At 37.7% G+C, this 14894-nt stretch overlaps 1 protein-coding gene and 1 long non-coding RNA gene across 3 annotated transcripts; both read right to left on the bottom strand.

Moving 5' to 3' along the window:
- Positions 1-6778: 6778 nt before the first annotated feature.
- Positions 6779-9680, bottom strand: LOC117299083. Of its 2 annotated transcripts, XM_033782503.1 has the most exons (3): positions 9648-9680; positions 7974-8910; positions 6779-7750 (listed from the first exon to the last, which is right to left on the bottom strand). In XM_033782503.1, the coding sequence occupies exons 2-3, from the start codon at positions 8805-8807 to the stop codon at positions 7421-7423; spliced, it is 1164 nt and encodes a 387-aa protein (XP_033638394.1). In that variant the 5' UTR covers positions 8808-8910; positions 9648-9680; the 3' UTR covers positions 6779-7420. The 2 variants fall into 2 exon arrangements, with proteins under 2 accessions (XP_033638394.1, XP_033638393.1); XM_033782502.1 differs by lacking the exon at positions 9648-9680 and having other exon boundaries at positions 7974-9121.
- Positions 9681-12215: 2535 nt separating this feature from the next.
- LOC117299400 lies at positions 12216-14602 on the bottom strand. Its single transcript, XR_004520067.1, has 2 exons — positions 14195-14602; positions 12216-13211 (listed from the first exon to the last, which is right to left on the bottom strand). It is a non-coding gene; the product is annotated as an uncharacterized LOC117299400 (long non-coding RNA).
- Between the last annotated feature and the right edge of the window lie 292 nt (positions 14603-14894).

The raw sequence follows: 14894 nt of genomic DNA, 5'->3' as shown, positions 1-14894 counted from the left end.
GTTTAGTTATCCGTTCGAACGAATTAGCAATCCGTTTGAACGAATTAGTAATACCGTTCGCACGGTTTAGTAATCCGTTCGAACGAAATAGCAATCCGTTTGCACGGTTTAGCCAAAGCATGAAATGGCGCTGCACGCATGCGTAAGCGATCCCCTCATAACAACACTTTGCTTCAAGATGGCGGAGGGCCGCGACACAAGTTCTGACTCTGATGATGACCGTGTTGGTAAGTTTGTCAACAGATGCATTGCTAATTGAAAAGACAAGGTTGGACACTTAAAAGGTCCCGTAGAGATTACATAGAGTTGTCGGTATAGGTGTATATATTTGTTATAATTCAGGGTAACGTCATTATCACTCTGGTTTACTGTCTCTGTATCAGACCAGCCATCGATTCCACCAAACTCTTCCTAACTTGGGATTAATCTTAGGACTTAGGACGAGTCCCAGCCTTGCACTGAAACATGCAAACCTTAAGATTAATCCTAAGTAAGGACGAGTCAATCGCCCCAATTCGAGATAGGATAAATCCTAGTGTTTCGTGAAATCGGCTGCAGGTAAGAATGTTATGTTACATAATGCAAGTAGGGCCACTTTGCATTGACTGGCACCGGCCACAGGATAGTTACGATTATAAAAACTATGGGCCTGAAAAGGCTTGTGTGTTGTGTATGACGGCAAAAAGGTTATGAGAGTAAGCATATCACAACATACCCAAAATCCTCCTCAAAACTTTGGTCGGATCTGAAGATTTCTCCTTCACAAAAGTCATTTCATTTCTGCTAATATATATTTATGTGCATAAATAATTTAGCGTGATGATAAAATAGCTAAATGTCACCCATGTTGAGGTAAACACGTGTGTAGTCATTGTGTAAAGGTGTTATCAAGCACTCCACAAATTTGTTGTTCATATGCACTGGGCCGTTCCAGGTAGTGACAAGTCTTCCCCAGTGGCTTTCAGAACATAGCATTACCATAATTATGTATTACCCATGTTGCTATACAAAATACTGGTGAAATTGTTTCACTGTTGTATGAGGACATTCATAGTAAGGCTAGTATACTTTTGGCTGTTGCAATTTATAAAATGTATTGTCAACCGTGGTGATACACCGTTACCTTTTATACTCTGAGTCATTGGAGACACAAGACACAAAGTTTTGACGTTTTGCCACAGCTTCAATTAAATTTTGTTTTGAAGTTTCGCCAGATACCAAATCTTGTTTGGGCAAGCTGGAATCAACATCAGGGCTAACAGACTTTAATTAATAATTATAACATATCCAAAGGACACCTGCAGTCCAGTGGACCGCATTATTTTGTGTGCATTGCAATGGTTCAAACCATGACTTAAAATTGTGATAAAATCTCACATTAAAATTAAAACTAAATAAGTATTTACTTTTTGATGTTTGTAATAAAGAAATTTCTTAATGTTTTGTCTCAACATGCAGAAATACCAGCTTCTAAGAAGGTTTTTTTCAAGTTCTTGCTGAGGAGAGAAAAATTCCGAAAGAGACATTGAACATCATGATTGCTGAGAAGGTGTGTTTACCAGATGCCTGCTGAGTACAATTTTAATTTTAATTTATCATTAAAGTGTGGGAAAGAGTTAAAATGTTGCTTTTGGACAAGGGCAGCACTGAGATTGTTTTCTTGAATTGTACACTTATAATTATTTGGTGATTACCAAAATTTAGATTGGTTGTTATAAAAGAATGTATTTTGTTTTTGCTTGTTTAACAATGTATTCAATAATATATATTTTTAAATTTGTTGTTGTTGCCGTTGGTGGTATTTTTTGTACCAGAACTTTACATAATTCCTTCATTTGTTTTATTCCTAGCTGGACTGTGTGACAGTAGCTGATATGTCTGATAAAGATCTGCAACAATTTTTGCCAAAGCTTGGTGACAGAATAGCAGTCCGGCAGTATTGTTGCAGAGAAAAGAAGTCAGTTCTAAGGATGGAGCTGTTTGTAAGGCAACCCTTAGTTTAATGGAAAAAATTCGGGGAAAAAAACGTAAAATGTTTGGTGGAAACTTAAAGGACAACCGAAGTAGTAAACTGACTGGAAATACAAACGCTGTTAGACAGAAACGCCGTTTTGAGATAGGTTGGAAGGATTTCAATCGGGATTGTTTTTCTCAGGTCAGGCAGCAAAGAGGAGGTGGAACAAGACATCTTAAACTCGATAAGATGTAACAATGGCAGAGATAAAAGACATTGCCATAAAACTGTTCTTTCCAAATGGAAAATCAAAACTTGGAGAAATAAAAGAGTTTGAAATTACACTGAGAGACCACCAGGATAATATGTTAGATCCATCAACAACATTGCTTGAACTTATTGAGCTCTTGAAATTAAAAATGTTGAGAATTTACATATTTACCAAGCGTATAGAAGAAACAGATTTTCCAAAGTCATCCTCCATCACTACAACTAGCTCAGTTGTTCCACCGAGCTCGCCTGAGACGCCTGAGACAAGAGATCAATCTGAAGACGAGGATCAATCAAACATCGCAGGACCTTCTAGACCTTCAAATAATTCTGAGCCTTTCCTCGAGTCAATCTTACTGTCTTCAGATGACGAAGTTCTATTCGGAGGTGGACCTTATCAATGAAGAAATGTTCCATGACACTCTCACATATGATTTCCTCAGTGACAACCTTGAAAACGTTCGTCCTTCTTCCAGCGAGAGGAATACTCAACACCAGGAAACAAAATTCAAAGAATCAAACTCCAATCGGGGTCAGGTTTTGTAGAACTAAACAATGCTGTCAAAAACGGCACAGTATCATCGAATGATGCCGTTATTGAAGTCGAGATGATTCTACCTAATGGAACTGTTGAAAAAGGGGAAGATAATGGGGGGGGTCTTCAGAGACGCTCTCGCCGAATACTGGGAAACATTCAACAAGAAATGTGCAACAGGAAGTATCATAACAGTTCCAGTAACCCGACATGACATGAAAGAAACGTGGAAATATGTTGCTGAAGTTATGATTATTGGGTATAAACAGTGGGTTATTTCCCCATCAAACTTGCAAAACCATTCATGAATCATTGTTTTGGACATAAAACACAGGAAGACGAGCTTGTAAAGACATTCTTGCAGTTTATTCCGGACCACGAGAAAAAGATCATTGAGCAAGCTCTTACAGATTTTCAGAGTGTTAGTGAGGATGACGAATTTTTGGATATGCTGGATTCCCATGAGGTGAAACCCTGCGTACGTGAGGACAACTTCAAAACAATCTTGTCAGAAGTGGCTCATAAAGAACTGATCCAGGATACTGCATACATATCAGATTGCTGGCGGGTTCCTCTCAAACAACGTTTGACACAACTACTACCAAAGGGGGTCTGGATGAGTTGTATAACAAGCTAAAGCCCACACCCCACAAAGTGACATCCATCCTGCAGTTTGAGGAACATCTCGAGCGAAAAGAGCAGAGCATCTCTACTTTCTTGAAGAAATACATAAGGCAATGCCCTGAGGAACGTCTTCTAAGGTTTCTTAGATTTTGCACAGGTACTGCATTTTTTATTTAGACGAAAACACTGACTCTGCTTTTTAAATTCAATAAATCATTAACATGACATTTTAAACTCCATGTTAGTGTAGTCTAACCTGAAGGAAAAGTCAGTTGTACACGTAGGTTTCACTTAAAAAAAATGAAGGTATATTACATGATGTACATTCTATTATTGCGTTACTCGGTTATTTTCTGGGGTTTAAGATTAATTGTACATTAACATTATTTTGATAATTATATGTTGCAAAAAGATTGCTTGAACATTGATATGCGTCTCTCAAATGTAGTTTTTCAATTTGTACACTCAGTAGACGTTGTGCACTGTATTTGAGTAATGGATGATAAAATCGTTCTTCTAACAGGTGCAGATGTCCTGATTGCATCATCTATTAAGGTGAGGTTTGTAGAACCACTGAGTGACTTCTCAAGAACTCCTGTTGCACACACCTGCGGTTATGTGCTTGAGTTTCCCAACAGCTATGGCTCCTACTTAGAGTTGGCAGAAGAATTAACCGAGCTCCTTGACTCAAAAGTATGGGTAATGGATATCGTATAAATCAGTAAGCATGAGATAAAGTAAAGTAGCCATTGTAATAATATATGCATTTAGGTTTTATGCTCAACTCTATTTTACTCCTTTTTTTTTTAAATGCGTCAGTGTCTTCCATCGTGTTCATATAAGAAGTTCTCTAAACCATAATGTTCAATTCGGCACAATTCACAGTGTGTCCATAGTTCATGCACAGTGCAAATTCATTAACAGTTTATGTTACCATAGTTTGACCATTATTACCATTGGAACAATCATAGGCTGTTTAGGTCATAGGTCAATTTAGTGTCACAGAAATGGATGGAAGACACAAATACTTTTCTCAGTTGAGAAATAATTATTTTTCCTAATTTTATTTGAAAGCTTATGTATCTTTTTTTTTGTGGTTGCATGATATGCACTGTGTACCAATCTAAGTTTCCGATCCAGCAGTCTAAGCCCCTTATTATTTAGAAAAATAAAAGCTTATAACTGATTTGCAGGGAGTGCTCTTATTACTGTTATCTAAAGGTAGTTCTTCATGAAGAATGACTGGGAATGGATGAAAAACAAAAAGGTTTGATAAAAATAACTGATATTTGTGTACAAAGAAGAAGAAAAATGCTTCATTGTAGATAGACAGTTACGTGTTGTTTTTTATACTCGACAAAGAAATCGATAGACAACTGAAAAACGGTTGACATTATTTTATGCAAAGATACATTACAATTTAATGGTTGTTAAACAAATTGAACGAGTCATGCTTGCGTGTTCATAACACTAATTGTAAAGACCAACCCCCCCCCCCCCCTTACAAATTCGGGCATGTGAAAACATTTAATTGTTCTTTCTTTATTCTAAACAGTTGATGATGTATATTTTTAAAAGTATTGATAACAACAAATCATAGGCCTAGCCTGGAAAGTATTTTCCCAGCCAGTGACGCAAACGGTGGTTCAGCAGTTAAAGTACATTATACGACTTTATTAATGCACACAACATAAAATCGTCAAAACCTACATACACAAATTAGACAAGTAAAATGAAAGTATCAAACATTTCTGAGCTGCTGTAGGGGTAGTATAAATCGTTTTGAAAGCATTTTATACAGTTTAAGTGTTATATAAGTGTTGCAGTTTTCTTGTAGTTTTTAAGAGTTTTAACAGTATATCACTTTGTGTTTCTCCCGGGACATTTATGATTTGTTGGCGTATCTATAGTGAAAGGAACCTATAGAAAGAACATATTTTTAAGTTAATAATTATTTCAAGTCTGTTTTCTTCCTAGCTAGAATTACTTTGAAAATATTTCTGATATTTCCAACAAAAACTTGAATTTCATTCCAATATTTCAAACTCTCTATAACTAAGATGGTCACACCAAATGGCGCACCCATTGCGGGAACTTAAAGGAACACGTTGCCTTGGATCGGGCGAGTTGGTCAATAAAAAGCGTTTGTAACCGGTTGTTATAAAATGCATATTATGGCTAGAAAGACATTTTAAAAGTAGAATACAGTGATCCACACAAATAGGCCTCGAAATTGCGTGGTTTTCCTTTTACATCGTGAACTAACACGGTCGGCCATTTTGTGGAGTCAAATTCACAAAATGGCCGATCGTGTTAGTTCGCAAAGTAAAAGGAAAACCGCGCAATTTCGAGACATAATTTTGTGTGGATCACTGTATTCTACTTTACTAACATCTTTCTAACATAGGCCTATGCATTTTATAACAAACAGTTACAAACGCTTTTTATTGACCAACTCACCCGATCCCGATCCAAGGCATAGTGTTCCTTTAAGCACCACCCCCCCCCCCCCAACAAACACACAGGCAATAATGTCATTTTTACAAATGAAAACAAAAAAAATAATAACAGTTTGCAAGGGGGAAAAGCTAACTTTGTTACCGTGGTGGTGGTAAAGTAAACAGATGGTGGTGGTGGTGGTTGGGGGGGGGGTATTATATAACGAGCACATTTTCTGTCTGACAAACTAACTAATGATACAAATTTAAATGTCAGATCCTAAGTTTACATATAAATAAAACATAAAAATAAAAACATTGTTTAGCAAGACATCCTGTGCGCCACTTTTAAACGGTGTATAAAGAAACACGTTTGTATTATACATTTGTAACTGTCCTAATAAAACTATAGCCTTACCATTGAGTTGTCATGCTGACAGGGCCCAATTTCATAGAGCTGCTTAAGCAGAAAAGAAGCTAAGCACAACAAAATTATGCTTACCAGAATAAGGTAACCAGCCAAAATACCATGTCACATGCACCATTTCTTAATGCCTGCTCATTTTTGCTAATCACACATTGTAAGCAAAATTACCTGCTTAAGCAGCTCTATGAAATAATTTGGCCCTGATCTTGTCTGAATGGCATACATTCACGGCAATTAATTTGTTGAACATTTTGCCACGATGCACTTTTTAAAAGATTGTTTACACTATTTTGTTAATCTGTTTTCTGTATTCCATTGTTAGTGTTTACTTGCCGTTTGTTTCAATAAAAAAGAACACATCAATTCGCCAAGAACTTATTACTTGTCATTCTTATACTTTAACGGCGTCTTAAAAACTGTTGTCAGTTTGCACATTATTGGCGAAGTGGCTCAATATTGAGCATTCATCACTTGCTTAACAACACATGGCGGCCTACTTTATTAATTTTAGACAATCGGATTGAAATGAAACGACGATCTCTTCTTCAGCTTTTCGATAACGTATACACTTTAGACTTTATTCACAAGTGTATGATTTATACTTACTTTTTAAACAGTATATTGACCGTAACTAAATTAGATCTTTAATAAAAACGCGCTAAATGTATTTTGTACTTGCACTTCAAGCCCACATGCACTTTTAATTTGAAAGAGTTGTGTGTGTATTATTTTGAAGTATTCATGTCAAAAGCTTTGACAGAGAAGGCAGAATGCTGGTTTGCAGCTCTAAGACCACAGTCAAACACTCCAAGATCTTGGCCCAATTTCATGGCTTTTCTTACCGCAGAATTCTGTGCTTGTGATCTCCATTCTTCGCTTACAGTGAAAATGCTGAATTTCGGCGCTAGTTTAAGCAAAGAATGCCTGTGAAACGTGAAGTACGCACGCGCCCAAGAAACATTTTCGTGCTAATCTGTGATAAACACTGCTTCCATAATCGCCGATTCGTTGCTTACGGTAAACAGAGCCATGAAATTGGGCCAGGGTTTTGGTATAGTAACATAATCGTACATAGGACGTGGAAGGCAGAGGTGGGTTGGTTTATCCCATGTTTTGCTAGATCCAATTATGTTCATTTAGTATTTTCACTAATCTGAAGATTGTAATAAATGTTATTCATTTAATACTGACAATACCTCTCTCAGAACGAGGTACAATTCAAGTCCACTGTAGGCATCATGTGACAAAGTAAGGTGTCTCTTTGCCATGATAAAACTGCAAAGACGGAAGACGTCCTCATCGCATGGAATCGATCCTCGGAAGATACATTCTTCCTCACATTCGTCTAAATCATCTTGAGTGATCCCCTGTGTGTAGTTTTTAGTGTTATATAATTCTGGCACGAAATACATAACATTTGGTCGGCCGTGTGGTACATTTTCATTCTTGGATGGGGAAATGATATGCGTATTCCACACATCAGCTGTCCGGTCAAGTTCATCCTGAAAAAAATAGTAATAATAAATTATAAAAAGTGTTAAAAAGATAATTATAATAAAAATAGATTTGCACACACATATGAAATATTACTGACTCGAAAACTTTCAACTATAAAACACCAAGTTTGTCATCATGAGACCTACTCACGTTTGAAATTGACAAATTGTCATAAAAATAAGGAAAACAAGAAAAGAAAGAGCAACACAAGCAGTATAAAACGTGTACCTGGATTAGGCCGAGGAAACAGAAGAGAACTAGGTTCACGTCAAGAAAGGTGCCATCAAAGTATCCCTCGTTCTTCATTCCATGGAAAAATTCTAGCCAGAACTCAATGCATTCTTTCCTCAAAAATCCCCAAAAACTTTCGATCCGTTGATTGTGGTTGCTTGAACCGTACATGAAACTCCTTTCTTCTGCAAAGGCATCACTTCCATTACGCCGTAAGAATCTCTGGAATTCCCGTACATAGCAGTTCTCTGTCCCACGGTCTGCTCTTACAATTCTAGGACAGCCTTGAAGACTTTTTACAGTTTCAACGAAGTAACCGCCGATAACTCTTGGATCACTGCTGGTCCTGTACGCATTGAGCCAGCATAGTTTTCTTGCAAACCCGTCAATGCATCCATTAATGCACAGACCGAAGGGACGCAACTTGTCATAGGAGTCCATGTGCCATATATAATTTGGTCCCTTTGAGAAGTAGGACCGTCTTGATAGTCTTCTTGCACGCCGCATTTCCGTTCCAATAGGATCGACCAAAGACAAGATAACCCTGACGTGTTCTTTTCTTACATTTAGACCATTCAATTTGCATTTTTCAAACATCCATCTGTATCCATGACAAGAACCTGACCCTTGGAGTTCTCGTCTTATGAAAGCAACCACTTCTTGAAGATTGGTATAATTTTTCCGACGAAAAAGCCCTTGTCTCTGTAAGGTCCTCTTCAAAGTTCTTTCACTTAAAAGTATTTTGTGTTTTGCAATAAGAATATTTACAATATCCTTATACTCCAGGCCAAGGTGAAAATATATCTCTATCAGTTTGTTTCGGTTGGTCATGTTCGTTCTTGTGGTTGAGAATGGCACAGACTATTTGATGAATTCTGATGCTGGTAGACTATTGAAGCTGTTAGGGGATGCCGTTAGACTTTGCTCAAAAGACCTAATAGAAACAAAATAAATATAAAGATGTAAAGTGCTATTTCTTTGAGAAGGAATGGAGCATAAATCCAACGTTATGGTGGCACATAAATAAAGGGAAATGTATGTACTCTCTTTCTAAATAGCATAATCAAAAGAAGCCTTCATTGGGAAGGTAGGGATGAGAAGTAGATGGCTCAGTAAGTTTGGTCATCTAATGAGTCTCCATTATGCAGAACCCCCCCCCCCCGAAAAAACACATAAAAAAAAAAAATAAAAAAAACCAACAATCTAACAAACAAACAACAAACAACAAGTAACTCGCGTATTTGGGAATAATTTCTCGCTCGCTCTATTAATACCAATGGAGTCATTTGTTCTGTAAATCGTTACATAGACATGACACTGTTTTGTAAAACAGCGCATTCTCTCCCGCCATACCCGTCAACTATGTCACCCTTTTGCCGTCAAAAGAGTCAACCACAAGCTTTTTTAGACCCACATTCAATTGTTATAATAATTATGATAGTGTGATCTTGTGGCCAGTGCCAGTCAATACTAAAGGGCATATACGTACAAAAGTAAGTAACATTAAAATTCGTAGGTGTTTTACACAGACCAAAGTGATAATTACATTACCCTGAATCAAAACAACTATACACACTACCGACAACTCTATATAGTCTATATGAGACCTATTAAGTTTCAATTAACAATGTATCTGTATCCAATCATACTGATCAAGATTGAAAAACTTACCAACACGGTCATCATCAGATACGTCAGGTTTACTTGCGTCGCTGCCCTCCACCATCTTGAAGCAAAGTGTTGTTGTGAGGGGATCGCTTACGCATGCGTGCAGCGCCATTTCATGCCTTAGTTAAACCGTGCGAACGCATTACTAATTCGTTCGAACGAATTGCTAATTCGTTCGAACGGATTACTAATTCGTTCGAACGGATTATTAAACCGTGCGAACGGATTACTAATTCGTTCGAACGGATTACTAATTCGTTCGAACGGATTATTAAACCGTGCGAACGGATTACTAATTCGTTCAAACGGATTGCTAATTCGTTCGAACGGATAACTAAACCGTGCGAACGGATTATTAATTCGTTCGAACGGATTACTAAACCGTGCGAACGGATTATTAATTCGTTCGAACGGATTACTAAACCGTGCGAACGGATTATTAATTCGTTCGAACGGATTACTAAACCGTGCGAACGAATTAGCCACTGCATATTTTTTTCTTTCCACTGTCCCTTCCCGGGCTCCGTACGTTTCTATACTAAAAGAGAAGAATTTGAATAATAAACGGACTTTTTTGTGAGATTTTCGTCATAGTTATTTATATACGTGTGATGTATTCATACCCAACGGTAAATCTCAGATTATGTAAAAGGAAAACATTATCTTTACAAGCCAGACTATTTACTAAGAAGAATGGATGTTTTTACATGATATACGCTGAGATTCATCTCTGGGACATTTGTTTTTACACGGAGAAATGTCAAAATCCGACCGTAAAATCCACTCGTATTACTCGGTGAAATTGTGTTTCAGCGAAGCAAACGACACGGTTTCGCTGGTGAGTACACGTAGGAACGCTACAGATAACGTGCGGCGCGCCGCGTACCAGCGACTCGCCAGGGAAAGCGCGCGCCATACAAAGTATATGGGGAAATTATAAAGTTTGTGTGAAACAGGTTGTAGCCTACAAACGATGTAGTGTGGATTTGGATAGCTTGATGTCGTGGAGATTAACATCACATTGAAATATTCTTGTATACTCCAATAGTCTTACATCTCAGTAGGCCTACAAGTACAATTCATGTAGTATATTTAATTTTTCTGAAGCTGAGATGAGCTTCAAATTTCATCAAGTAGCTCTTACAAAAATATGTAGAATATGCTCTAATAAAATAAGGGTAACTGATAGAAAGCCAATACTTTGCAAGGATTACAACAAAGAAATTAAAACCGTCTTCGACGTGAGCACTTGGGAGGATGTTTCGGGTCAGCATCCACATAGCTTATGCGACCTGTGTGGTAGAAAAGTAAGGCATCAGAGAGCAGGTACGAGAGAGTACGATTCAGGAAAAGTCAAGAACTGACAGACTGTGGTTGGGACAGAATGGCCAAAGCACCAACGTACTGGCAGTTGTTACGTCTGTGACTTATTTCACCAGCAAGAAAAAGGGGGTCCGCGTCAAAAACCGAAAAGAGGTCCGCAGCCCGTTGATCTTGAAAACCAACCGGAGCTTCCTTTCGACACACTGATTGAAAACATTTTCCCTGATCTTCGAATGCCAACACAGACATGTCAGCAGGATGTACCCCCTCACTTTGAAGTTTTCGGCCATTGTGAACATAACTTATTTATTTGCGCAATATGCATGTGTTTACTTAATAGACCATGTGTGCAAACTCCATGTCAGCACAATTTCTGTGCAACTTGTTTATCTGCGTACTACAAATACTGCAACGCAGTTATAGTCAAATGCCCAATATGCATGGCTACAATGGACTTCCATCATATCACACCAAGTCCGCGGGTACTCCGTGTCCAACTCGACAACTTGATTGTTTTTTGCACTAAATGCAGCAGCATTGGACAAATGTGTAAGTTAATTTTTCACGAATGTCAAGCAGTACAAGTCCATGCTCCAAAAATAACAATCGTTAAAGCACGAGCTGATCTCCCACTCCAATCCAAACTCCCCGACCCAACTGACGATGTTTTGAACGCTGCCAAAATTCTAAAATGTATGGCCACAAAGCACAAACTGGGTGATCCAATTCCACTGGAAATTGAACAACAGCAGACCGCTGGACTTGGATGAAGTTGAAACGCAACGAGGGAAACGCAGCAATGCTTCATACCGGAGGACGGGTAAGTATTGCGTAACTAAAAAGATTAATCAATCTTGAATTAAAACCAGTTTTATGACCAGCAGCCGATTTCACGAAACTTTACGCAACTACGTAAGTCCACTTGCGCAACGTTTATGGCATAGGTAAAGCCATATGCGTTGCGCAAAGGGACCTACGCAGTTTGCGTAAAGTTTCGTGAATTTGGCTGCAGGATAAACAAAGAGAGGACTACATTGTTTATTTTGTATTAAATCACGTCAGTACAAACATTTGAGATTCAAAAGTTTTAATTGAAACAAATTTTAAAACATTTTTATTTGTTTAAAATAGAATACAATTTTTACAAAGAAAAATAATAAAAAAATATAGTATTTTACTGGCTTTCAATTGCACAAAGAACCACGTGATCTAAAACCAGAGACTGTACAGTATAATTACAATATTTATTTTTTCAAACTTAGCAGTAATCACTTGGCCAATCACTCCAATCTAATAATTTGTATTTTTGTTTTTCCTTTCAGCCTGCTTTGGTTCAAAAGATCACAACATCCACACCTACAGCTAATATAGAGACCAGCCCATCATCAACTCAACAACCAATGTCTGCTAATAGAGCCCTTGCATTGATGCGAGATTGCTGTTGTTGGTAATCACGTACACAGATGTTGCACAGTAAGTAACAGCAGCAAGTCTCTTCACTATAATTTAAATGGATAATGTGCAATTATTATGGGTTTCAACAAGAAAAAAAAACCCAATTCCAATAGTACTTTCTTGACTTGACGTTAATCTCTGCAGTATTTATCTTTGTTTCAGGTTGAAGTGATTGATCCTCTGACTGCAGTTCCTAAGCAGTTCATCACCTCACAGATGTTCATCACCTCACAGACGACATCACCATCGCTGCTCAAGACATCTAGTGCGAGATTCAGCAAATATTGGAAGGAAATACCGTGAAATTTTTCTAAAATTTGCTGATGTTCACCATGGCATCAACCATGCAAAGCCTTTGTCTTCACATAACATTCACCATATAGGTAACTACACACCAGTATACCTGGCTGCACATGTTTCATGTCAGTACATAACTTCACGTATGATGAAATAATCATTTGCTGTATCTAAATCATTGATGGTTGCATTTGTGTTCTCTTACAGATGTATGTATTAAGGAGTTATGTCAGCGTTCCGTGACCTATTCCCTAATGTCAACATATCACCGAAGATGCATCTCCTCGAAGATCATGCAGTACAGCAGCTTACTAAGTTTAAAGTTGGATTTGGGCTTCTTAACGAACAAGGCGGGGAACTTATTCACACAGAGTTCAACTGCACAGGCCGTGTGGTTCATGGCATGAAGGATCCAATTCAACGGTTGATGGCGATTATGCGGCGTCATCACGTCAGCACAACACCAGAGGTTCAGGCAGAAGTTGCCCCAGTCTGGAGAAAAAATGAAAAGTAGTAAATAACTACAAATAAATAATCTTCAACAAGTAAACAATCTACGGAAAAAATAGGGCTTGTTCTTAAACACGTATTCTTTCTTAGGTACATGACTGTATACTACACAAGACTTTTGTTTCCAGAAATATATCGCTGTCTCAGTGCATGTACAATGTATCTCATAAAAAATAGTGAAAGTGTCAATACATCAGTTCTCACTTATCTAAAATAAAATGTACGTGACAGTTTGCAAATAAGTGCTAAAGTAGAAAGACAAAGAGCATGAATGAAGTGTTTTTACTTTTTTTTGGAAAAGTTTCCGTATGGCGCCACCACTTTTTCATTCGAAATAAAATAATATAGTATCTAATTTACCTGATTGATATATCCCTTTTTGTAAAAATGAGTGAAAAAGTGGTGGCGCCATACGGAAAGTTATCCCTTTTTTTTTATAAATCTTGTATTTATGATATTTTATTAATAATAAGGCCTATAATAAATACAAAAAAAAGGGGCAGAAATTGGTGGCAAGGTCGTAAAATTTTTCCGAATTGATTGGCATTTGTTGATATTGTTTTGAAAGTTTGGCCTAGTCGATCGATGTCATGTCAATACTCCATGACATGGAATTGGAATGTATGAATTGAATTTTGAAAGTGAAAGAAAAAAATCATCCAATTATCAAAGCTACACCCCCCCCCCCCGCCCTTAACATCAAATGTGTACCTCCATCCAATACCCCCACCCTACCAACTGGCACAAAAAAAAAGTAAAGTAGGCATAAAATATGTTTTTAGATGACACTAATCCCATGTACAGGACGTCGAACATGGCCGAACTTGTAAACGTATGTACCAACGGTACATACATGTAGTTTGTACACGGAACATGATCCCCACGTGTGAGTGACAAAACACGCTACAAAAAACACAAAAGTTAGATGACGATTTGCTAATCAAAACCAAATGTCCCAGACTTACCATTCACACATCCACTTGGAAAAGTCATTGGATGACAGACTTGCTAGAAGATAGCAACAAAAAATGCTCAGGCTTTTTTTAAATGATACAAACTTCACGTCGTTTTTTACAACAGGAACAGTCACATTTCGCGTCGCATGGCCGCTCACATTGAACTTTTCGTGGTAGTCTCTAAGTCAAGAAGTTCAGCGAACAAGCCCACTTAGATTGAAAAAAGACTATACTACACGTAACTAAGACAATCCCCCTAAAAAATAAACGGCTGGTATTCTCCTAGCCAATCAACAAACAGGTTTTTCAGTACGTCACGACTTCAACAACAGGCGAGTTTTAGCTGCCGTCCTTTTAATAAACAATGACGTCACGCGTTTTGACAAGCGAATCGCGCTAAACAAAAACAACCACGAGAGGGCGCACTTTTTATTGAGTGAAACAGCCGTGTTCTCAAAAGAGAGATCATGCATGGTGTCACCACAAACCTTATTATTACACCTAAAGGGATTACAAAAATTGCAAGACCTCCAAAGTGTATCCGAGCAAAGTTTGACTGCCAACAGTTTAAAGACATGGTAGAATGGGAAGTGATGACTATTAAAAGATGAAACTATTCAAAGATGATTATTAAAGCTTACTTTATGTAAAAGTGGTACTGGTACTAATCATCGTGAAAAATATTTTTAAATGCTGTCATCTTTACTTG

The sequence above is a fragment of the Asterias rubens genome, chromosome 14, assembly GCF_902459465.1.
Source record: "Asterias rubens chromosome 14, eAstRub1.3, whole genome shotgun sequence".
Lineage (NCBI taxonomy): Eukaryota > Metazoa > Echinodermata > Asteroidea > Forcipulatida > Asteriidae > Asterias > Asterias rubens.
This window is presented reverse-complemented; position numbering and strand designations above follow the sequence as displayed.

Coding starts and splice junctions, on each gene's coding strand:
- LOC117299083 (XM_033782503.1), bottom strand. CDS start 8,807: ATGACCAACCGAAACAAACTGATAGAGATATATTTTCACCTTGGCCTG. Junction 7,751..7,973: donor GTTTCCTCGGCCTAATCCAG/GTACACGTTTTA, acceptor TATTTTTTTCAG/GATGAACTTGACCGGACAGC.